The 24,560-nt window shown below is 33.3% G+C and overlaps 2 protein-coding genes across 7 annotated transcripts; one reads left to right on the forward strand and one right to left on the reverse strand.

The window, feature by feature from the left end:
* The first annotated feature begins 190 nt into the window (after positions 1 to 190).
* LOC123696462 lies at positions 191 to 14,411 on the forward strand. 6 transcript variants are annotated; one of them, XM_045642631.1, is made up of 11 exons: positions 191 to 219; positions 299 to 454; positions 5,829 to 6,000; positions 6,653 to 6,729; positions 7,279 to 7,400; positions 8,150 to 8,381; positions 9,439 to 9,554; positions 9,998 to 10,101; positions 11,341 to 11,433; positions 11,528 to 11,644; positions 11,923 to 14,411. In XM_045642631.1, exons 2-11 carry the CDS (start codon positions 314 to 316, stop codon positions 11,997 to 11,999), a joined length of 1,251 nt encoding a protein of 416 aa, XP_045498587.1. In that variant the 5' UTR covers positions 191 to 219; positions 299 to 313; the 3' UTR covers positions 12,000 to 14,411. The 6 variants fall into 6 exon arrangements, with proteins under 6 accessions (XP_045498587.1, XP_045498590.1, XP_045498592.1 ...); XM_045642634.1 differs by having other exon boundaries at positions 8,150 to 8,318; XM_045642632.1 differs by having other exon boundaries at positions 196 to 219; positions 310 to 454.
* Positions 14,412 to 15,010: 599 nt separating this feature from the next.
* On the reverse strand, positions 15,011 to 20,241 carry LOC123696464. Its single transcript, XM_045642639.1, has 5 exons — positions 20,062 to 20,241; positions 19,773 to 19,942; positions 19,146 to 19,288; positions 18,360 to 18,535; positions 15,011 to 15,452 (listed from the first exon to the last, which is right to left on the reverse strand). The coding sequence occupies exons 1-5, from the start codon at positions 20,169 to 20,171 to the stop codon at positions 15,041 to 15,043; spliced, it is 1,011 nt and encodes a 336-aa protein (XP_045498595.1). The 5' UTR covers positions 20,172 to 20,241; the 3' UTR covers positions 15,011 to 15,040.
* Positions 20,242 to 24,560: the final 4,319 nt, after the last annotated feature.

Raw genomic sequence — 24,560 nt, forward strand, 5'->3', positions numbered from 1 at the left:
AACTACTTCATCAACAATCAACGTTGATGTTACATACAAAAACAGGTTTTAACAAAGAAGTAATTTAAGAGTAAATTTATTTTAAATATCTATATAATATGTAGGATATTGGTGATAATTGAGGAGACATTACTTATTCTTAAAAACATTCAATTATCCATAAATTGACGCCAAAAGAAACATTGTCCTATCAAATATTATTGTCCCAAAAAGCATTAGGTATAAAAAGGCTATAAACGATACAACTGATAAGGGTGCGACTGAGTAAACTTTTAAAAAGTTTTATTGAAATGTGAAGGTCACTTGCAGCACGATGTTATGCAGTCAGCCGGTGCCAGGCATGGGAGCGCCATCGCTGCCACACTTGCCGTTATCGAGACATTTCCCACAATGGAGCCGAACAGCGATTTTGACCATCACTAATGAAACTGCTGAAGAGTATGATGAGAGCAAGGTAATTTGTTTTTTTTTAATAAATTTTTAACCGACTTCAAAAAAAGGAGGAGGTTATTCGGCCGGTATGTTTTTTTTTATGTATGTACACCGATTACCTACTTCGAGGTTTCTGAACCGATTTACGTGATTCTTTTTTTGTTCGATGCGGGATGGTGTCGAATTGGATTCGATTTTATTCGGATAGGCCCAGTAGTTTTTATTTTATGAGCATTTTTGTCTGTATTTGTCAATGTTGCAAGTGCAAGTTTGAAGTTGGTTGTTTTTAGCGCCGTTATCACTTGTATGATATTTTTGGTTTTAAGGCATTCAAATGCTTTATAGGATAATATAAATTAATAAAGAATAGAAATATAAGACGTCCGCGGTCCGCCCCGGATTGTCGTGAAAGGATGCGGGTTTGAGTCCCGCCTCGTGATCGGATTTTTTCTATTCTTTATTGATGATGTATAAAATTGATTGTAATTCATTCCCACCTCACTAGTACCTACCACGTTCAAATAATATGAAGGTATAATGGTTGACTGGTAAAAATGATAGCTTTTAAATTAACGAAAAAAAAAAAACAATGGACTTTTATTCTGAAGACTTAATATAACTTAAATAGGTTTGAAACTATATTTTTATTTTTTGCTATTCTATTCGCGAAAAGATCGCTCGCGAAAAATGCGTCTTCACTTGTTTGCAGATAAGAAAATACTGCGTGGATTATTTTAACATTATTAAATCTTTTGAGGCAAATCCCTTTTGATCTCTTTAATATAAAATCTTGGCACCCTTATATTATAACACAAGTAAATATTGAATGTATTTTAAGATCATAAATAGCGCTATGCTTAAGTTTATCCCGGAATAAAGTGATAACTTATGATGATCCACCGTGGCGCCATAGTTGGCAAGATGCTGCTTCGGGAAGTTATTTGGTTTTATTTTAGACTGTTCCATATAGAAGTTTAAGGGTATTGGGTCTTTTGAGTATAAACACCATACCTATTTATTTGCTTAACAAAATAAAACCCAGTCTTTTAAATTCATATGCTCTTTTCTATCTATACTTAATATTATAAAGCTGAAGAGTTTGTTTGTTTGTTTGAACGCGCTAATCTCAGGAACTAGGTACTGGTCCGGTTTTAAAAATTATTTCGGTGCTACGGCAACAGGAGCGGAGCCACGCGGCTGAAACCGCGGAGCGCAGCTAGTATATTTTATAAAATGTAATTATAATTAGGTATGTATATACAAGTTTAGTATGCCTGAATGAAATGTAATTTAATACAGCTTATTAACACGTGTAACTTCATTGTGGTAAGCCTCATAATTATGTTGGCTGGATAAATTGTAAAAAAATAATTATTGTGGCATTTTTTTTCGAGCTTTACAAAATGCATGTTTTATTTTTAAGGGCCATCAGCGACAGTCGTGTGGCCTGTAATTAGTGTGTAGGTAGACAAACAATGTTTGGCCTACTTTACTTAGATTCTATCTATGCTATCGAGCGTGCTTGGAAATAGTGCATTGTTTGAAAACCATCGCGTTTATAAAATTTCATGAATTACCTATTAATTTTTAACACAGTCTTACTTTATTCAAAATTTACAGTAAAACCCTTCTTTGTTAAAATCAATTTTATGCTTATAAGTTATAGTATGTAAAGTAGATTGTATAGTAATTTAAAGCAATGCTTTCATATGCATTGTATGATGGTAGGGAAAGTCAGCTTCAAAGATATCAAGCAAGAAACCTATTGTAAGTATACCTAAAATATCTATTTGGAAAGGAAAAATAATATATAATGTATTATAGTTTGTTTAGATTAAAACAAAAATTCACGTCGTTAAGGCTAAAGCCACAGTACCTAGGTAGGTAATTAGTTAATATGTAAATTATTGTAATTTTGAGTGTTTATTCAACATTAGGTCTAGCTTACGAGTTACGGGTTTTGACTAAACCATGTGGCGCTGCTGGTTAAATTATTTATATAAAAAAATGATATATTCCTTCATAAAAATAATTCGAATAATTTCATTCAAACACTGGGATTTATTACTACAAGTGTAGGTACCCAAACAAAAAGCGAGGAATAAACTTCATAACAATTTGATCCTATTGTTTTCAACTTTGATACATAGATAAGGTTTACTGGGCTTACAATGTTTACATGGGTCGATCAACTTTTATTGGTCCGACGTGTACGGATCATGTCCCTGAAGGATAATTAATAAACATGAAATCATAAAGAGTTAAATTCGTTTTAATTATATTCCTTTTAATATTTTCTAGCATTATTGCGAACAATATTTTACTTGTTTTATTAATTTGTGCGTTGTTTCATGGTTGTCGAGGGACTAAATGCAATTTTCCAGTACTATCACATTTGTCCCCATGCCACAATGCATTAACAAACTTCGCATCACGAACACATACTATCACGACCATAAATACCAAATACACTCCTTGTTTCAGTACATAATTATTGACAGCCAAACATACAAACCATTTTTTTTTTATTGGATATAATACGATTTTCAGGCATTTTACTTTTGTCCCCATAAATCACCTACATGACACAGGTCTCACAGACAACCGTAATTTAGTTATGAAACCAAAACACATATGGCGCGGTAGATTCCTAAACAACAAGCTAAACACAATAATTAACTGTCGGGCTCAAACGCCACTTTGATTTGTATAAAATCACGGCAACAGTCGTCCGAGCGTTGTTGGTGAGTGTGGGGTGGCTTTTTTGTCAGTCCGTCAGACAACTGTGATTAAAACGTAAGTACTTGATGCATTGTTATCAATTATACTACACGAGATGCGCTTTCGTCTATATTTTAGTGTGAGCTGAGATTAATATATAAAATAACAATAGTATTTGCTTGGCGGCTCAAAATTTAAAAAATGTCCCGCGGACAACCAGTCACTTGGTCAACCAAAGTGGTTGTACCATGGACAATTTGGTTGTCCCTAGGACAATAATTATATAAAACTTATACTTTAACAGTTAAATAGTTCATGTTTTGTTTATTACTCGGCTGTTTCGGGAACACATTTTTATTACGCGATTTTATGTCTAGTTTAATTGTAATTTTAACATTTCAAAAATCAAGACGCTACCTACTACTACAACTAAGATGTCCCCATATGAAAATCACATTATACTTCATTCATTCAGTTTTATCGAGAATCAGTTCATTTTAACTAAGTAAAATCAATAATACGATACGTAACAACCTCGCCTTAATAGTTTTTTTGTAAAAAATATCACTATTTCCGCTTTACTGAAACTTTTTTATATATGAAACATTATTTGGTTGTTCAAAAGACATCATTCGTTTCAATTTTAATAAAAATATTTCGTATTTTGGGTGTAAATAGAACAAATATCAAAATATTATTTATTATTTAATATTAGAAGAATTTGTTTTAATTCTTAAGGGAATTTAACATTTAAAAAAGTACTATTGTGTAAGTTGTCCAAAGGACATTATTTCCCGTGAATAGATCGGTTCGTGAAGTTAAATCCACAAATGTATTTAATCAACATCACTGCTGCTTATATAATCTTAATCTACGAAGAATTATCTTCTAAATGAAATAGTAAAATGCTGAAAATTAAGTAAAAAAAAAAATACGAGAAAATTATGATCGGGACCTTTAAAAATTGATTGACCCACATGTTTAATATAGCTGTAAAATCTAAATGACTATCAGATCCCTCATTGGTGGCGCTGCCAATACTGATCCATATCATTCTAAAAGAAAAAAAAATTGGCAAACAATGACGCCACACAGTCTCGGAAGAGAAAATCGTATTAATAAGTGCCTTTGAAATTAAGCAATTACCTAGTTGACGCGATCAGTGCTGTTGGCAATGCGCCACAAAGTGACAATCCCGTGAGTCAGCATTACGTGGGACCTACGTGCGGCGGCGCGATCGATACGCTGCCTCCCCTCGCCCCCGCCCCCGCAGCGCGCCCTGCACCTGCCAGACCACCGGCAGCTCCGTACCAAAAACCCCATAACACCCTTAAAAAAAACCCCGTCAGAACCACAAAGTGCAATCCAGTCAATTCCAATCGCAAGTGCAGGGCCGAAGGTCGTAGACCGACACTACCTCAATTATACACTGGTTGACGAGAAGTCTATTTATTTGTGTTTTTGTGGATATTTTTAATTATTACGCGTAGACAAGGCCGTCGTTTATTTTGCTCGCAAATGTCTGATCATTCTCGCCGTGGACGCGCGTGTGTTGCTCGTATAGCCAGTGCAAGCGCGTAAAGTGCAGTTATGGCTTCGAAGGTACTAGTGCCTGGACCGTTCGCCTCCCTTCAGGTAAAGTCATATGCGATTTTATAACAAAGGAGCTTTGTGCGATGATAACGTTTGCACGCAAACCTTCAAATATAATTTTTAGGGTTTCGTTTACGTATTATTTACTTTTCGCTACATTTTAAATCTTGATAATAAAATTTGATTGCTTACTTTTAGTTATTTTTTAAGGATTCTTTATTGTTTTCAAACAAGCGTAACTACAAGAAAATGAATTAAAAAATGCTTACAATTATTAAATTTATATAAAACAAACATAAGTAGCTAGATGCGTTTTTTACAGCATACCTAGGTATTTAAATTATATTTTTATAGGCTTAAAAAACAATTACACAGAAAATACAGCATCATCGTTTTTAATAATCATCATTATTAAATATAATTCTATAACTAACTAGGTAATATTATAATACAATAGAATTTAATATATTAAACGGGCAATTAAATTGTATTTATAACCATCCACAATAAATGGCATATAAATAATAAAAAATAAACAATAGAATCTCTCTAGTACTACGGATTAAACTGGTATTATTAGGTCATATTAAAACAAAGGACAATCGTGAGTCAGAGATTGCGATAGAGTTAGCAAATAGTTAATGCAGTCTAAACTGGGAGTTCCTTGTGTTGCGTTTTATAGCTTCTTGGCAATTAAATCTCAACTAATTACGGTGTGAATGTACAAACAATAACAATTCTTCGTTTATGATTATATTTTTAATTTTTCTTCTTATTATATTTCAATCTTTTATTGCCTACATTAATGAATCTAACGATACTTTGTATTTTTATCTTAATTGCAAATAAACTTCATCGTACATCAAAAATATGCTAGAAATCACAATAAGTACCTTATTAAAAATATTTTCCAATTAAAAAGTACACAGCATTTTTTACCTAAATCAGAATAACTCACCAAACATCAATAGGTACCTAATTAAAAAATTGATGTAATAACTAAATAGAAAAAAGAAATGTTTTCCCAAATCATAATTATACATACAAATATCATTCACAACTTAATAATCACACTATTACAGATAAAGAAATCTCCACCGGAGCCGTCAAGCAGCGGGTTCTACATCGGCAGCGGGGATGCGACCGCTCGGATCGCGCACCTCGAGCACAGCGTGCGCTTCCTCCAGGAGCAGCACCGGCAGATGCTGAGCGGGCTGCACGCGGAGATCGAGTCGCTGAGGGAGAGGAATAGAGGTTATTGTCTTGTTTGTGAAGTCACTTTAGCAGTATAAAGAAAATAAATGTGTTCGAAGTTTTATGTCTTACTAGGCTTCCACCCGCAGCTTCGCCCGCGCAGTCAAAGAAAAACCCGCATAATTCCCGTTCCCGTGGGATTTTCAGGATAAAAAATATCCTATATCCCGGGGTAAAAAGTAGCCTATGTCCTTCCTCGGGTATCAAAATATCTCTATACCAAATTTCATGCAAATTGGTTCAGTAGTTAAGGCGTGATTGAGTAACAGACAGACAGAGTTACTTTCGCAATTATAATAATTATTAGTATGGATTGTTCAATGTTCTTAAAGATTAAAAAAATAAAGAAAGAAAATCCGTGCAAATATGGAGTCATTTTAAGTATATTTTAACTGTAGAATATATTTTAACTTTTCTTTTTCTAATGTCTTTACTTTACGTATCTCAAATAAGTCTAGGTACATCGTAATATAATATCTTTTATGGTACCTACTATTATTAATAATAATTTGTTTTATATGAAATGAATAGCATATGGAAAAGAAAAAAAATCTAAATGCTACGTTTACTTCATAACATAGAAATCTGATAGAAAATATCTGTTAAGAATCATGCGTTGCTCATTGCTAAATTTACTTTTATCACTTTCCAGACTTACAATTCCAACTGATATTCAACAAAGAGCCATCCAAACCGAACGCAACCGGAGGTGACGACAATGAAAATCAGGTGCGAATTCATTTTGATTACTTCCTCGTCTTTTATGGCGGCTTTGCCATTGACGCTTAATCGGTGCACTCTTTATTGTTGAATGGTTTGTATTGGTAGGTAGTAATCGAGATTTGAATTATAATTTTAATTTTTCAATAAAGTTAAATTATTATTTATTACATCCAATATTAGTTGCTTTTAAATTTATGAACGTGGAAAAATATCCTTTGTTTACATGTATTTCCAATTTCTAATAATTAATTCGATAAAAAAATGTCTATCTGTCAAATCGATCAGCTGATAATAACATGTACAGTCGTAAAAAGAAGTGATTTTGTTGAAGCTTTTAGGAAATAATTGAATAGTGTTTTTTTATTATTTCTTTCATAATTTAGAATAGGATATTAATTAATATTAAATAAATAAATAAAAATAAATTAAGCGAACATTGATTAATTTCTGCTGTATGTATTTTTTATTAAAACGTTCGAAAGTATTTTTCCGTTTTCTTTAAAAAGTAATATGATACATATTTACTATAATTTATGTTTTCAATAAAACTTATAGATGACCGTACTACGGCGCGAGGTGGAGAGACTCGAAACAGAAGCGGCGGCGGCGCGAAGCGAAGCGAACACGTTCGAGCGAAAAGCGATACAGTTGCAGCAGCTTGTCGATGCGCAGGAACTGTAAGTTTTGTGTTTTATTTCCTTGTTGTGGTATTGTATAAATGTGTTTTAATCCTATAGTTATTAAATAACTCTGTAGATTTCCACAAATGGCGTAATTAAGAAGGAAAGATAGAAGAAAGAAAGAATTTATTGTCCGTAAATTAAATTGCAGTGTCTGCCCGCCAATATAATAATAAGTTCAATATTATAATTAATAGTGTGTACGAGAATTTATAATATCTTTGGAATGAACTATTAAATTATAGCTAGTAGGTATGAGGAAATGTTATCACATTAAAGGACCTGCACAAAGGTTGTAACCTTTGGTTATTAATTATTATGTTTCTTTATGAAGGTTATTCAGTATTCACATCGTAAATCCTTATCTAGATTAAGTTAGTCTTTTTAGCGATTGTTATATTTCTTTTGAGATTCCAAGCCGTAGGTTGTCTAGTACTGTCTTGTTTTGTTTTTCACAGCAAGCTTCGCTCGTTCGAGCCGTGCGGTACTGCGCTCGCGGTTTCTTCTATATATTTTTCTAATCCATAAATGTAGCTAATTTAATTGTTAACAATTCTTCCAAGTCGTAGATTGTATTAGTCGCTTGTTCTTCAGCAAGCTCCTCTTGCTTGATCGTTTGCTTACTGGCTTCTTTCCTATGTACGTACCTAATATTTATGTGCCAAATTCAATGATGGATTTACTAAGAAATTGTTTACAATTATTTTCCCAAGCTGTAGACTGTATACTTGTTGGGTATCCCACAGCAAGCTCCGCTCGCTGGAGCAGCGCAGTGCTGGCGGGGCTGGCGGGGCGGGTGGTAGCGGGGCGGGCGGCGGCGCGGACGAGAGCCGCGCGGAGCTGCGCGCGCGGCTCGCGGAGGCGGAGCGGCTGGTGCGGCGGCTGCGCGGCGACGCGGAGCGGCAGCGCAGAGAGGTACTCGGGGGCGCGGGCGTCACCAACCTACTGTTCGACGGCGCGGCCGCACAACACGCGCACGTACGTCACTTTGTATAATGCGGCTGCGCGCGGAGGCTATACTTTTGAATGTAATTTATGATTAAATTTGATGGTGTTCAATTCAATGATGGTTAAAATTATTAGATGATGTTAAAGTGTAATAACAATTTTTTGTATAATTTTGATAATTGAGTTTTGTATGACTGAGATGAGTCATATTTGTAATCGATATAACTACCTAATTTTAACAAGGAAATTGTGAAGACATACCTACTGATTATACTAAATTTATCAAAAGTACAAAACTGACGTATCGAACAAGTTACATTATACATAAGTACTATAACTATCGATTTTAAATCATAAATAAAAGTATTTATGTACAGCTGTGAAACGAGTGAATCCGCGTGCAGCCATGTATTGCGTTGAGACGCATACAACCGGCGCGGACGGGACTTAACGTTCGTGATCGGTGCATTTTATAATACCTATACCTAACGTGCGAGTGGCCTAAATTGTTTTCTTTAGTTTGACTGTTCCGTTTCCGCGCCGTCGTTTTTTATTTATTTTATATTAGTACTTAGTCTTTATCTGTAGTTTTATACCTTCTTTTCGTTTATATGTAGCCCCTTGTAACTGTATCACCTTATCTTTTTAGTGCATTCAGTAATCAAGGTGTTTGTTGTGTAAATGTTTATTGTTATGTATCCCTATTAGTAAATGAAATAGAATTTTATTTATGTGGTAGTTGGTTTGGAATCGTTTAAATATTATAAGCTTAGATTTCAAGGGAAAGTTAATGTAATTAAGGTTTAGTCATTTTACTGTAACTCAAGGAATGTAAAGGTAAATTAATATACTGAGAAGTTTTAACTTTAAATTCCGATCAATTTACTCTGTGGACCTAATATTTATAAATTGAATCTGGCGAATTTTCGCAACAGAAACCATAACAACTTAATGCACTTAAATGTCCTTTCTTTATCATAAGATTTAATATTGTTAATGAATAATGATAACTAATGCCAGAATAAAGCTATTTACAAATAAAATCAAGCGGGTGTTTGACATTATAATGTAGTATTTGATAAAACAGTTGCAGTGTATGAAAAATTCGTTAATACGAGCGAGCGGTATGGACGCGTTTGGCTTCCAAAACTTCCAATATCCACACATGCACACTACAGACTTTTGGAGGGAACCACTTAGAGAGTGAGTAGCTTTTGTATTTATCTTTTTTTAAACGTATCATATTATCATAATTTGTAAATCAAGGAATGTATTAATTAGAATTTTATTAGAATATTTAGTGAGTGGTACTGTAAATCAAATTTTTTGCACCCTTAAGCCAAAACCAAAGGTATAACGCCCGGAAAACTTCTTGGCCAAAAAGTAGCATGGTGGGGGAAGCTTGCGCATAAAAAAATCTACTAAAACTTGATGCGCAAACTTCTCCCACCACGCTACTTTTTGGCTAAGTTTGCCGGGCGCTATAATATGAGTTAGGATACATTAAATAAATTCAATAGCTAGAGACTAGTGATACTTTCCATACTAGGTACTTATCATTCAAGTACTTATTAAAGAGCGACAGTAAAAGTTTCTCGGTATAATTTATATAAAATTAATTGAAATACCTAACATTATCCTTTCAGAGAATACAGCATGGGATCTCGAGGCAGGAACCACAGACGACCGAACACGCTGCCCGAACTCTCTGCAGTCGGACAGCAGATACGCTCTACCGTGTATGCTAATCGTAAGTGCATTTAAATACTAGCTGTGCCCTGCGGTTTTACCTGCATTGCTCTGCTCCTCTTGGTCTTAGCGTGATGATTGATATAGCCTATAGCTTTCCTAGATGAATAGGCTATCTAACAACGAAATAATTTTTCAAATCGGACCAGTAGTTCCTGAGCTTAGCGCATTCAAACAAACAGACTCTTCAGCTTTATAATATTAGTTTAAATTAATAAATGTACAAACTACAAATACATATAAACATATCTAACAACTGAGTAGAAGGAAGGGAAAAAATCTTCCTATTTCATAGGAAATTAGCAGTAATTGCGCCCATCTATCGGAATTTGTACAATAGGCATGACGACAGTATCCATAAATGATCGTATTAGTGTTTTTAAGGGAAAATATATAATAAATTAATTAAGTATAGTGACTTAAAAATCTTAAAAACATTAAGATTAATGAGATTATCAATAAAATAAAACATTGATATTCTGCAGTTGGCCATTTTGACTAAAACACGCGTGACGTCACGCTTAAGTAAACAACTCACGTCAGATGTATTTTGTTGTTATGAATATGTTGAGAATACGTATTTTTATTTATTTTCTATTGTTTCACGTATGCTTTATCGACTCAGAACAGAAATATAATTGCGAATTCACGAATACGTGGTTTCGGGGTTCTTCGCGCCAACTTTTACAATCATTTCTTATTATTTTCTCGCTTGAAATAATTACTAACACATTTTTGAGAATTATTTTTATGTGGATTCACACTGCAATACTGCACACCACATATAAACTTTGAAATTCGTTTCTATAACACGTCATATTAAATAAATTTTTTTTAATTTTCTTCGCAATGCGTACAAATAATTACGTATTTACTAAATCGTGACGTCACGTCTACGCCATGACACCTGCGAGCTGTTTTGGCACAGTTAATAAATATTTTTTGAAAAATGGCTTTTATCTACGTTAAATTTAAATATATTACCGAAATATAGGGTTTTTCTTGTATAGCATGGAAGAGGATTTCAAAATCTTTCGTCATGCCTATTTTGAGTGATTCAAATACGAAGTATAATGGACTTGACATTGGAACGATAGGTACATTTTGGCGTGGTAAATTAAAAGTGGTGGCGTGGTAAAAAGTAGGTAATTTCACTCTCGTGAAAAAAGAAACGAACTTACAAACACTTTCCATTTATACCATTTTTGTCACACAATTAAGTAGCCTTAATTCATTTCAGATATGCGAGTAAGAGGGCATCCGGAAAGAGTAAAAAAATCGCATACAATCAACGGGGAAACGCATAATGGGAAGAGTCCTGAAGAATCATCAGGTGATTGTTTTTTTGTTTATTTGCAATAAGGGATTTGAACCCGCAATTTTTGTTTATTTTGTTTATATTTTGTTCATAATATATCCAATTTCAGATTACGCACGATTAGAACCGATAAATAGAGATAATATAGAGAAAGCGAACGGTAGTACCGTGCCCACATATCCTGAATTAAAAATTGTGGTCACTAAAATAATACCGCACGGAAACGGTGAGAACAATGGGCTTTGTAATTAACTAACCCATACTAAGCAATCGTATAAATGTGACTAAACAAATCTCACTAATAATTATATTTTTTTAACAAAATTCATACAACTACCGATTTCAAATCGAATAAAGCTATTTAAAAATCATGCTTTCTCACATAAAAAGCCTTCGCTTTAAAATTAGCGTGCATTACACGATACAACATTAACAATAAGGTAACGCGATACAACTTAAATAAGCTGGATAAATGTATAATAATAAGTATTTTCCATATTACAGTAAGCACATCAACATCAGCAGACGGCAAATCGAGAACGCGTCGACCGCACCGTAAAAACGGTACAGAGCAAACATAATAATCCAGCGCCATCTGTTGACGCGATGCTCTCACAAATATAGTCTCATTATGACATTTAACGATATACTTTGACGTTTGCTTGTCAAATGCACTATAACCGCCTAAACGATAGCATACAATATGTGGCTGGATAGACATGCAAAGTATAATTTATTAACATGATATTATTGTGACTTAATAGTGAAGCTTTTTCTATATTTTTTGGTAACATCAAATTCGCTCATTTGCGAAGATCTATCGAAAATGTACCTACAAAAAATGCTACAAAATGATTTGCTAGGCTGTGTACTTAATTACACTTTTCACACACTTAATAGTGTGAAAAGTAAGGGCAAGTGGCAACTTAATATTTTAGGAATTTTAGACTAGTTTTAGAAAGTTTAAAATTTACTATTCACTTTTGACATTCACTGTACCGAAGGTTTAATATTGTAAGGGCAGCTACACACAGTATGAAAGGAAAGCGGGAAATTTAAAAAATGATTACTCCAAGGTTTTGAATGTTTAAAAAAATAAACAAATATGACTGTGTTGTGTATTGCAAATGAAAAATGTATAGGAAAGTGCATTTTGTAGGCTGTGAGACTGTACCTAAAACGATTAAAGATGGATTTAATTTACCTGTAATATGAATATACACGTTCAATAATATGTATATTGTATAATGCAATATTATGGTTCATACATGTATCTTATTATTATTATCTTGCATAGTGATATACATGAAAAAAGGTTTGAAAAAAGGTTTTATAGACATAAAGTCTAGTGATTTGAGTCAATTGCCACTCGGTAGGTATTTTATTGGAGTTTTACTTAGATATTAAATTAAAATATTTTAAAAAACATGCAAAAAAATTATGTAGACTGAAATGAGATGATGTACCTAATGGCGCCAAAAGTATCTGATTGGACGTAGAAGAGACTATTCAAAAAGATGCCAAATGTTGATTTTTTTATCGGTTTTTTTTTTTAAGTACCTAAGTACCCTACTTACTTATATGAAATATTTACAAGACTTGCATAGCACTAAATTTTAACCATAGATTGGAAGTGTATGGACTATTTTGAACATTAGTCAAAATAATACTTTCGTAACTACTTAATAATATTATAATAGTAAAGAATATGTTTTTTAATAAACGCGTCAGTTCGAATAGTCTTTCCAAAAAGAAAATGTGAAAAGTGTTAACTGTGATTTAAATAATTGTGCCTCAAAACAAATACGCCTGGCTATAACTGTCATTCCCACAAAATAATATTATATATTATTATTATATAAGTGTCGTATCTTCCTTATCAAATTATTTTAACTTAGAGTCCAGTCCCAATGGTGTTTAATAATATATTTATTAATTAGAATGTGTTGCAACGTTCCAACTTTTACTTAACAAAATATGAACAAGCACCTCAAAACAGTGCTCAAACTCGTAAAAAATATTAATAGAGAAAATATCAAATATCAATTCCAATTTAGAATAATTGCTAGTACTGCCATTTAGATGTTTTAATAAACATTTTCTTATTGAAGATATGGATATTATGTATTGAATAGGTAGGTACTGTGAATATAATACGAATATTTTGCGGTTGTAAGGTTTACACTGAATTCAGTCTATTTCAGTATGGAAAAGCAATACCTAATTATAAAGCCACACTATTTCGTACTGTATTTGCCTTGGTATGTATTAGAGTTGATTATTCGATAGGTGTAGTTGAAGTGATAAAATACTGTCTTCTTTTATGGACGATTCACACTTGATGGAATGCGATCGACCTGTCAAGAATCCAAATAAAATACAGTTATTATAAAGATGATGAGATAAAATATATGCAATATACTCTAACAAACTATTGTTTATGATTTAATTGTAAAAATATGATGATTTCCAAGTCGCGCTCGGTCAAATGAGAATCGTCTCTTCACTCACAATATAACTTTAAATATGCACAGATGTAAAACAGTATTTATAAACGTGAATCTAATAAAATGTATATAAATTAAGTTACGACACATTTGTGAAGCAACCTCTTAAGTTTTACGATATCAGAACAACTATTTATTGTATATTTTTATGCATAACTTTTGTACATAAGTCGTCCTAGGAAAAGAAAATTCGTAATTTTTTGTTAGTCCAATGACTGTTCAAATCGAATGATTAGATAAAACAAAAAATAATCTTTAAATTATAATATAACGATTAACATATTAACACTCTGAAATATATTATGTATCAACAATTATTATGATATAATTAGAGGCAGGGCTCTAGACGACTTATGTGCAAAGTCCCTCTTAGCTGCATTTGTGAGAGTGTTGACGTAGTAATGCTATCATGTAGCCTTATCATAATCTAATTATATTATAAACAATTACTTATATTATTATGAATGAATTATATTTATTGCCCAATTTGTGTTTTATTATATACAATGTGTGAGTAAAGCATGTTATAATATGTACCTATCCAGTACATATAATACCGACTATAAACTTGGACATCCGGATGGAACGAAGTGTTAAGTTAGAGAGAGACAGACAGACAACCACGCGCACACCGCACGGCTCACAACTCTAGCAAAAAGTGTCGTGACAACTTTTTGTAAGAATTTTTTCCGTCTAGCCCCCTTTCACAACGCGCGCGTACTAGCGGTTAACCGCGGGGGCGGCTAACCGCGCGGTTAGCCGCTTTCCCATTTTAATATGCAACCGCTTATGATTGTACGCACTAATCATAAAAGCGGTTGCATATTAAAATGGGAAAGCGGCTAACCGCGCGGTTAGCCGCCCCCGCGGTTAACCGCTAGTGCGTAAGGGCACTTAGGGAACTTCGTTCATATAATATTGGGAATCTTAAAACCATAATTATAAATTTTATACATAATAATTAATAGAGTCATAGAGAATATTATTTAAAATCTTGGTCAAAAATACAAGACTTTTTCATTTAATTAATTAAAGTTTCATTAACAAGGAAGAGTAAGGTCTAAGAAGGGAAAGAAAAGACAAGGTATAATATAAAATTCATTTATTAACCACCATCAGCTTATTAAAAATTCAATGAACTCATTTCCACCACAGCTCTTATAGACGTTGCCTAGCAACCATAATAAAGATTCATTTACTATTTTATTCTCTACACTTAACACTTTTTTAATAACACCACTCATTTTATTAGAAACAATAACATTTAATATTACATTGTATACAGATTCATTTGTGTTGGCCAAAGTTCGACAGATATACACAAAGTCACAACATGGATTATCTTGTTTACAAAATAAATGATTTTCTATACTTTTAGTGAATTGTTCTAATATTTTTGTAATTAATTCTTCTGTGATGAAACTGGGGAAGTCAGGGTGACAGGATAGAATGAAGAGCAGTTGTGACGCTTCCAAAGTGATGTGGGATTTTGTTAGTGACTGTAACATCTTCTGGAGGTACTCCACCCTAAAAATAAACAGATTTTTAATACAGGTTTATAACATCATCATAAATTTTAAAGACTCAAGTGATCGTATACATACAATAGCCTGTTCACAATGTTACACATTCACAGAACAGGTTACATTGAACTACTGACTTAAAAAAATACTAAAACATGTAATTAAAAATTAAATGCTCTTTACTACAGATTATATTATCAGGAAATTTATTTTTAAACAGATAGCAAGAATGTATCTTTTTAACCGACTTCAAAAAAAATGAGGAGGTTCTGAATTCTGCCAGTATATTTACTTGATAAATAGGTATTAAGGACGCGTTTACGAATCTGACAAAAATAAGCAGTTTTTCGATGCATTTTGCGGCGAAATAGTACAAAACCAAATTTAACTAATAATTACCATAAATAGATTACTCCTTAATCTTTAAATGGTACTAATTTTTAAGTCGAAAATTTTGGTTTATAATATTGAAAAAAATAATTTCCGTTGCCTCTTCACACAAAATTGACAATATCGTGCTGAATAAACGAGCATTTTTCTTGTATTTAATAAAACAAATTGATTTATTTAAAAATATTTTAAGTAAGTAGACATGTCTAACTCAAAAAGGTACTAGATAAAACTATCAAAATGTTACAAATAGGCTGAGAAAAAAATTAAAATCAAATCTTATTTTTTCACATATTTAGCTGTAACGCGTGATACTTATTGCATTGAAATAAGGGTTATTTTATTTGTCACTATCTTGATAAAATTTGTAATGAAATATTTTAGTAATTTAGTCGGCGCTCGGACGCCTTTGTGAGTAGACGCTGTGACGCTTGTAAGCAGTTCCTCGTTTACGAAAAGATCGCTGTACGTATACAAAATATTTGACCTAATAAACTTGATCATTGACGCATTCTGCACCGACAACCAAGGCACACCAAGGATAGATTTTATTTATAGTTTTTCATACTTATGGGATTATAAATTTCATATTTAGTTTTTAACTTGATGGAGTGACCTGACGTGTACTTCGAAGACTGCTACTGGAACTCATAGACGAGTAGAGCTAGATGTACCGAGTTTGGGCTCGTTTTGTTAGTTATGTTGAGGCCTTACCTCCGGACTTGATGGAGTGACCTGCAGGTGTACTTCGAAGACTGCTACTGGAACTAATAGACGAGTAGAGCTAGGTATGCCGAGTTTGGGCTCGTTTTGTTAGTTATGTTGAGACCTTACCTCCGGACTTGATGGAGTGACCTGCAGGTGTACTTCGAAGACTGCTACTGGAACTAATAGACGAGTAGCGCTAGGTATGCCGAGTTTGGGCTCGTTTTGTTAGTTATGTCGAGACCTTACCTCCGGAATTGATGGAGTGACCTGCAGGTGTACTTCGAAGACTGCTACTGGAACTAATAGACGAGTAGAGCTAGGTATGCCGAGTTTGGGCTCGTTTTGTTAGTTATGTTGAGACCTTACCTCCGGACTTGATGGAGTGACCTGCAGGTGTACTTCGAAGACTGCTACTGGAACTAATAGACGAGTAGCGCTAGGTATGCCGAGTTTGGGTTCTTTTTGTTGAGTGAGTTGAGTCATCTGTCACCCTACTGAGTAACATCGTTGTTAATAGTTCCTCCTTATTTATATCAAAAATCAGTATAAAAAGTGCCAATCCGTGTATATTTTTTTAATAAATTACAGTAAAAATCAAGCAATATCAATTCTGTGCAGTGATATTGGTGATTAATAAACAATTTACAAGTGAATTTAGAAACTTAAGTATTGGAATAATCCTCAAATTTGTTTACGTGACAACGTACGCGAGTTGATTATAAATACGCGTAAGCGACACGATCTGCACGGCGCTTACGACGTTCTTCTCGCCAACTTCACTCGCTTATTAGAATCAAGACAAGAATATCAAATCGAACTTCATAATATTGATTGCTTAAATAAGTGAATTGAATATGTCTCGAATACATAGAACGCCGCCTCAGAATAATTTACAAAATTTGACTCATGTTTCATCCGCCCCAAATATAACGCTAATATCATCTGATTGTGAGGGTGATCTTAATGTTACTAATCGAAGTTAGTTCCAGTAGCAGTCTTCGAAGTACACCTGCAGGTCACTCCATCAAGTCCGGAGGTAAGGTCTCGACATAACTAACAAAACGAGCCCAAACTCGGCACACCCAGCTCTACTCGTCTATTAGTTCCAGTAGCAGTCTTCGAAGTACACCTGCTGGTCACTCCATCAAGTCCAGAGGTAAGGTCTCGACATAACTAACAAAACGAGCCCAAACTCGGCATACCTAGCTCTACTCGTCTATTAGTTTCAGTAGCAGTCTTCGAAGTACACGTTCAGATCATTCCATCAATTCCGGAGGTAAGGTCTCAACGTAACTAACAAAACGAGCCCAAACTCGGCACACCTAGCTCTACTCGTCTATTAGTTCCAGTAGCAGTCTTCGAAGTAAACCTGCAGGTCACTCCATCAAGTCCGGAGGTAAGGTCTCAACATTACTAAAAAAACGAGCCTAAACTCGGCACACCTAGCTCCACTCGTCTATGAGTTCCAGTACCAGTCTTCGAAGTACACTTTGGCAAGTACTTGTTTACCAAACAATCACTGTCCAATGAAATTAGGTAATTGGTATCTACTTTTGTGATCATTCAACGTTACAAACTTTACAAATCAAAGTAAAGTTAAAAAAAACATGGCAATAAAAATAAGCTCAATTATCAAGTCGTGTTAGTTTACTCATAATTTCACCGCTTCGCGCATTGCGATGTGTGTGTGAGCCGTGCACGTGTAGTAGTAAGACTCAATACCTAAAATTGATGCGCGTCAATTTGTAAATACGTCCTTAAGCATATGAAAAGAATAATTAAATTCTTAAAACCTTTTTTTTTAATAACTTACTTCAATCCATCTCCCATTTGATACACAAAATGTTTCAGAGCATACCAACATGCGTCTTGCACCTCTTCATTTGTGTGTGGTTCACTCAATTTGGATAGAGCCCCCTGTGATGTGAGGATGTCACACACTTTTGTACCAGAAGCAGCTAGGTTACCTAGAGTCCATGTGCATGTCACCTGGAATATTACATTTGTTTATTAAATTAGTACATACTATATAATTGTGAACATGTTTGTACTTATATTATTGTATCACCATGTTTTAATACCATGTTTAAACCAAATTAAACATTTATTTAATTTATTTATTTATTGTATTGTAGCGGTCCCGTGGTACATATTTACGTTTTCTCTACATAAGAACCATCCTCGTACTTCAAGGAATATAATAAAAAAGAATTATCGAAATCGGTTCAGCCGTTCACAAGTGATGCCGTGACCACACGAAACTGGTTTCATTTTTATATATACAGATTAATTTTTTAAGTTAGGTCAGACTGTAATTTAAACCAATATAAAAATAAGGGAAATGTTTTTGCCAACTGTCTACACTTCAAAATAGAAAAGTTTTATTTGAAAAATATAATCACATTGAATATTACTTGTCCTGAAATATTTATTTATTACATGTTAGAATAATATGATGATTTTCAATTGATAAAGAAAAAGCTGTTCTCCAAAACAGTATCAGTTTAAAATTTTTTTGGAAAATACAGAATTCCCGTTTATTAATTAAATTAACTTTAATTCCTACAAAGCTTAAAAAACTGTCAGTAAAAATTCTTACAGCCAACTCAGTAGCGAGGTTATCAACAGCAGCCAGCAAATATGTACCAGTGGCTTTGGCAATAGTGAAGCAGGCCTTGCTATCTCCCATTGCAAGATTGCAGCAGCATCCCGCTGCAGCACATTGCTTCTTTATGTCAGCACCTGGAAAAACCATACTAATATTATAAATGCGAAAGTAACTCTGTATGTCTGTCTGTTACTCAATCACCCCTAAACTACTGAACCAATTTCCATGAAATTTGGTATGGAGATATTTTGATACCCGATAAAGGACATAGGCTATCTTTTATTGCGAAATATGTACCATGAGGGAAGCCAGGGCTGATCACTAGTATGAAATAAATGTATAAGATTATTATTAATAGTTATAAATTTACTGTTTGTCAAGAGAATCTGAGCCTTTGGCAACAGAAGAATCTTCTTGAATTAAAAGACTAAGAAATTTAAATTAGGTGGAAATTATACATTGATTGTACTTGTATAATCAGAATGTGGCTTGTAAAAGTAACAACCAACCAATACTAATAATAATTATATGCAGCAGTTTGATTTCATCACCCATTATTATCATATATTATGACGTACCTACTCAGTTTCTATATTTACAATTATTATGGTTTAGTACCTGTTAATTCTCTGACTATGCCTCTTAAAGCTCCATGCACATTCAGCAATCTCTCAATGTTTGTAGTTTCTTCCATAAGAGCATTTTTAAGTTGATTTAATTCTTGTGCAGATATAGTCGATTTTGTTTTTAATTTGTCAATAATTTCTGCAGCATTGTGCGTTGATGTGCTGTAAATACATCTTTATTATAACGTATATTTATGAATCAGATAAGGCTAGGTTTATAATTACACATACACATTTAATTAATAAACGATTTGTAGTGTTTAAAAAGGCGGAACACATACCAAGTTCCAAATGAACGTCTTATATCGCTAATTTCATCTCTATTGGTTCGTCTATTAAGTTGAAGTAGACTTCGATTGTTTTGCCGTATGCTATCGATGGGCTCTTCCATTATTCACTTTTTATCCGCAATTTAATTTTATAATAATTATTATGAGATTCGCATGTTTTCAAGATCCTTAACATATTTATGAGTTTGACATTGGCATTGGTATAAGCATTTTTGACACTGACATTAGAATGATGCGTTCTAAAATAACTATTTTTTGTTATAAAAGACCTCAATATTATAATGTTGTGTTGAAATAAAATTTTATTTTATTATTCTGCGCACGAGATTGCCGTGGACAGCAGCTTTGATCGCATGGCATGGTAAGATAAAATTAGGATTTGTCATCAATGTTACATCTATACATATAATAAATCTGTAGAAGGGTCAATTCTGTACATTGAAAATATTGAAAAAATAACTAGCAGGGGGTGTTACTGGATCGATACCAAACCCAAATATGTGATTAAAAAAAATTTTGTCTGTCTGTCTGTCTGTCTGTCTGTATGTGAAGACATCACGTGAAAACTACCGGTTCGATTTCGATGAAACTTGGTATAATTATACCTTATTATCCTGGGCGTAAAATAGGATACTTTTTATCCTGAAAAATACGTAGAAATAAAATTAATCTCAATTTTTCAGTTATCCATAGACGTTGTTCTGTAGTAGGTACCGCGAACACACGTTGCGTATTATTATAGACCTAGCCGTATTTGGGTCCAATAGATATTTATAAGATGTCATTGTCCGAGTTACTCAAAATGGAGAAATAAACCATCCACGCAAAGACCGACATCCGCGCGGACGGAGTCGCGGGCGGAAGCTAGTTTTTAATATAGCACCATCTAGCAGAATTAATGAATTTGAAAAAAAAAGCTTCTTGATGGGCCCTTTAATACCTATCATCTTTAGCTGATATAAAAATTATATCTTAATAGCTCGTTTGCGATCTGAAGGAAGACAAACAAACATGATTTCGCATGTATTATATTATTTATTAGCGAAGTAAGTATAAAGGTGAATATTTATATTTTTGGTTTTATGGCATTCAAATGCTTTATAAATAGAATAGAAAAAATTCCCGCCTCGTGATGGAATTTTTTCTATTCTTTATAAATTTATAAGTATATAGGTGCTGGATGAGCCACAGATCAAGTAATGGAGGCTGAGTATAAGTTCACCCGAAATGTTTTTGTATTATGTTACCAACTTAGACCCAGATTGATAATATATTATGTACATATTACTAGATATTACTTATTTTTGCAAAACTCCTCCTTCTGTGTCATGAAGACAATAATATAGATATTATTATGAACAATAATGATATTTTGAAAAATTTCCAATATTTTACACGATAAATCCATAAAACTTGCTCCCATAATTTCTTACTTTTGTAAGATAAATTGATTAATCATAATGTAATTATTGTGTTTGAAGCCACTGCATAATTAGTTATATTAATATTATAACAAAAGCAAAAACATCAATTATAATTGATTTTTATTAATAATACTTACCATTAACTACCCAGGTACCTACTTACATAGTATAAAATAATTGAAAATCGCTTATGAAAACGTTAAAAAATAAGTACTTGCACACACTATCCAATATTATTAATCACAAAATAATGGCGGACTGTATAGTGTAGGGGGGCAAGTATCTCGCCTCGCGGCGGTGTTTTAAACAACTCCGGCTGAGTGGCCAGACGGCCGGAGCCTAGGGCGATTGATTGAGGAACCTGCGGACTATCCGAGCGTTGTCCAGCAGGACTGCCCGCTGTATCCCCACTGTCATGGGCTTTACCGGTAAATCCAACCTCCTTAAATATTGTTTTAAGGAGGAAGGAACCAGCCCATTGGTGGACACACACAACTATGGGGATTATCTCGGCAGACACACCGCCCCACATCTCGACAACCTCATGCGCCAGATCCAGATATTTGAGCCGTTTATCTGAATCGGCCTTAACAAGATTGTCGTCATGTGGGATAGTTATGTCAACCAAGAAAATCCTGGAAGTTGCTGGGTCCATCACCACAATATTATCAGGTCTATTCGCTAGAATAGTCCTGTCTGTGATGATGGGCCGATCCCAGTACAATTTGGAACGGTTATTTTCCAGGACTGGCTCCGGCGCGTACTTGTAATAAGGCACTTTTCCGTCAAGAAGACCATACTTCAGAGCGAGCTCTTGGTGGATAATCTAATATAGTGTATATTATTATTATTAATTATTATACCTACTGTACACAGCCTACAACACGGGTTGGGGATCATTAATCAATTTCATTGCTAAAGGCCTCTATGTATGGACATTGGACACAGCTTTTGTTTCCTTCACATTTTCTGAACAAAACACCCGAGCTTCATTAATACCTACTTAAAAAGCCGACGCTAAAATTCATTCGTTAAATGGAGTTGAGCTGAGATAATTTTCATGAACAGATGCTGTAATGTTAAAATAATTATAGCTGTAGCTTATTTGAAATTTTTAAAGAGCCAAAGAGGTATTTCTTTCGTGCGTTTGTTTGTTACTGAACTCTTCCTAAATGACTGGACCGATTGGAATAAAGTTTTTGTGTCTTCAGATGTATTCAAGAAAATAGTTTTACAATTTGACCTCGAGCCGAGCCGCGGGCAAAAGCTAGTTTTATCATAAATATTGTTCCAGAATCGTATCAGACCAAACTCTTAATACCGTTACCGTTTATTTGTCACAAGAGTAGATTTTACGGAAAAGATATTCCGGAAAAGACGAAGTATTCCAGTTCAAAAAACCTACAATCGAACGTTCGAACAAAACGTTTTGTAAGCCGTGGAATCGATCAATCAGAATTCAGAATTAAGCTGTACTATAGATTAATGGCCCTTCCTTTATGTTCAAAGGTGGGGTCCACCATTGTTTGAGGAGAATGCGTTATACTGAGTAACTGTATTTTGGGAATTTGATGTTTCCATCAAATAAATAATGATGAATGAAGTGATGGTGATGATGAACATTGTAAATCAGTTCAACTTAATTATTTTTTAGGCAAGTCGGGATACCTACCTAGGTATATTGATTTTTTTAATGTAGCGGCTTACAAAATGAAATGAAATGTAGCAAATCTAAAAATAGCTAAATCATGCAACCCATCAAGATTAGGATTACGATATGAATCTTTTTTGGGAAGATCGAATAAAGGGCACGAATATAAAATATAACGTGAAGGGTAAATTAGTGTGGAAAAGTTGGTGTAATTGTTATGTAATCTTGTGCAAAAAAAATTGTTTGTGTAAAATACAATAACGGATATGATTGCAACTAGAAATACTTCGATAATTTCATTATTTATTAATCTATTTTTTAAAGATTGACCTTTCAGATGGATTGTAGTAAGAAATAAAAGGAGGGATAGGTAAGGTAAAATAAAAAATAAGAAAATATGCAACATCAAATTTTATTTCCTTAAAGTATTATACATAGTTATATACATTAAAATAATAATAAATAATCAGTTTTATATATTTTAAACATAATACAGGCGAAGCAAAAGATGGGGTGAAAATTGAGGGATATGATTACAATTATTTAATAATTATAATTACAAAGTACACTACTTGAGCATATACATTTTTAAAGTCAACAATAATATATTAATTTTTTAACTTTTTAAGGTTAATATATTGCGATATGTGAATAGCTAAGTTTTTTTAGATAAAACTCTAATACCTATATGATGAAGGAAAGATGATATTATGAATGAAATATTTTATATTTACTTCAAAAAACTGAAAATTGAATTTTCAGATAAACTCAATTTAATTGGGACTCGTATTTATTTCTATTATTTCATCATGCGGATAAATTCAAAAGTAACTTAAAGCCTCTGGAAGCTTTGTATTTAAATAAATAGCATTTAAGTTGAAGAAAAAGATTTTACTCAGAAAACTTATTAAACTTAGATAAATGCAGTCTTTTATAAGGAATATTATATAAACTTGAATTATATTATATAATAACAATCTACCTAAATCTAATAGAACTTCTAGGACTACTACCATCTTCACCCCATCCTGGCTCAGTGCTTCGCCTGTATATTTCTCAATTTCTATACATTTATCAATATTATTTACAATCACTATGTGTCTTTTCTCTTATATTTACAATTTGAATATTTACATATTTACCACCTTATAAGAAACTATATTTTGTCACTTTAAGATATGAGATTTAAGTGAAAAAGTACATAATCACTTAATTTCCGCAACTATAGTACATACATTTGTCTCCCTCTCTCTTTTTTGATATTTAAAAAGAGAAAGAGACAAAACATTAAGCGCATATAATTTTATCGAAGGCCCTTAAAATATGATTATACGATTATTGGTTTCCTCTCTCGTATCCTACAAGAACAACTTTTTTTCTTTAGTTTAATATTATTGTTTTTATAAACATCAGTT

Source organism: Colias croceus, chromosome 12, assembly GCF_905220415.1.
Source record: "Colias croceus chromosome 12, ilColCroc2.1".
Taxonomy (NCBI): Eukaryota; Metazoa; Arthropoda; class Insecta; order Lepidoptera; family Pieridae; genus Colias; species Colias croceus.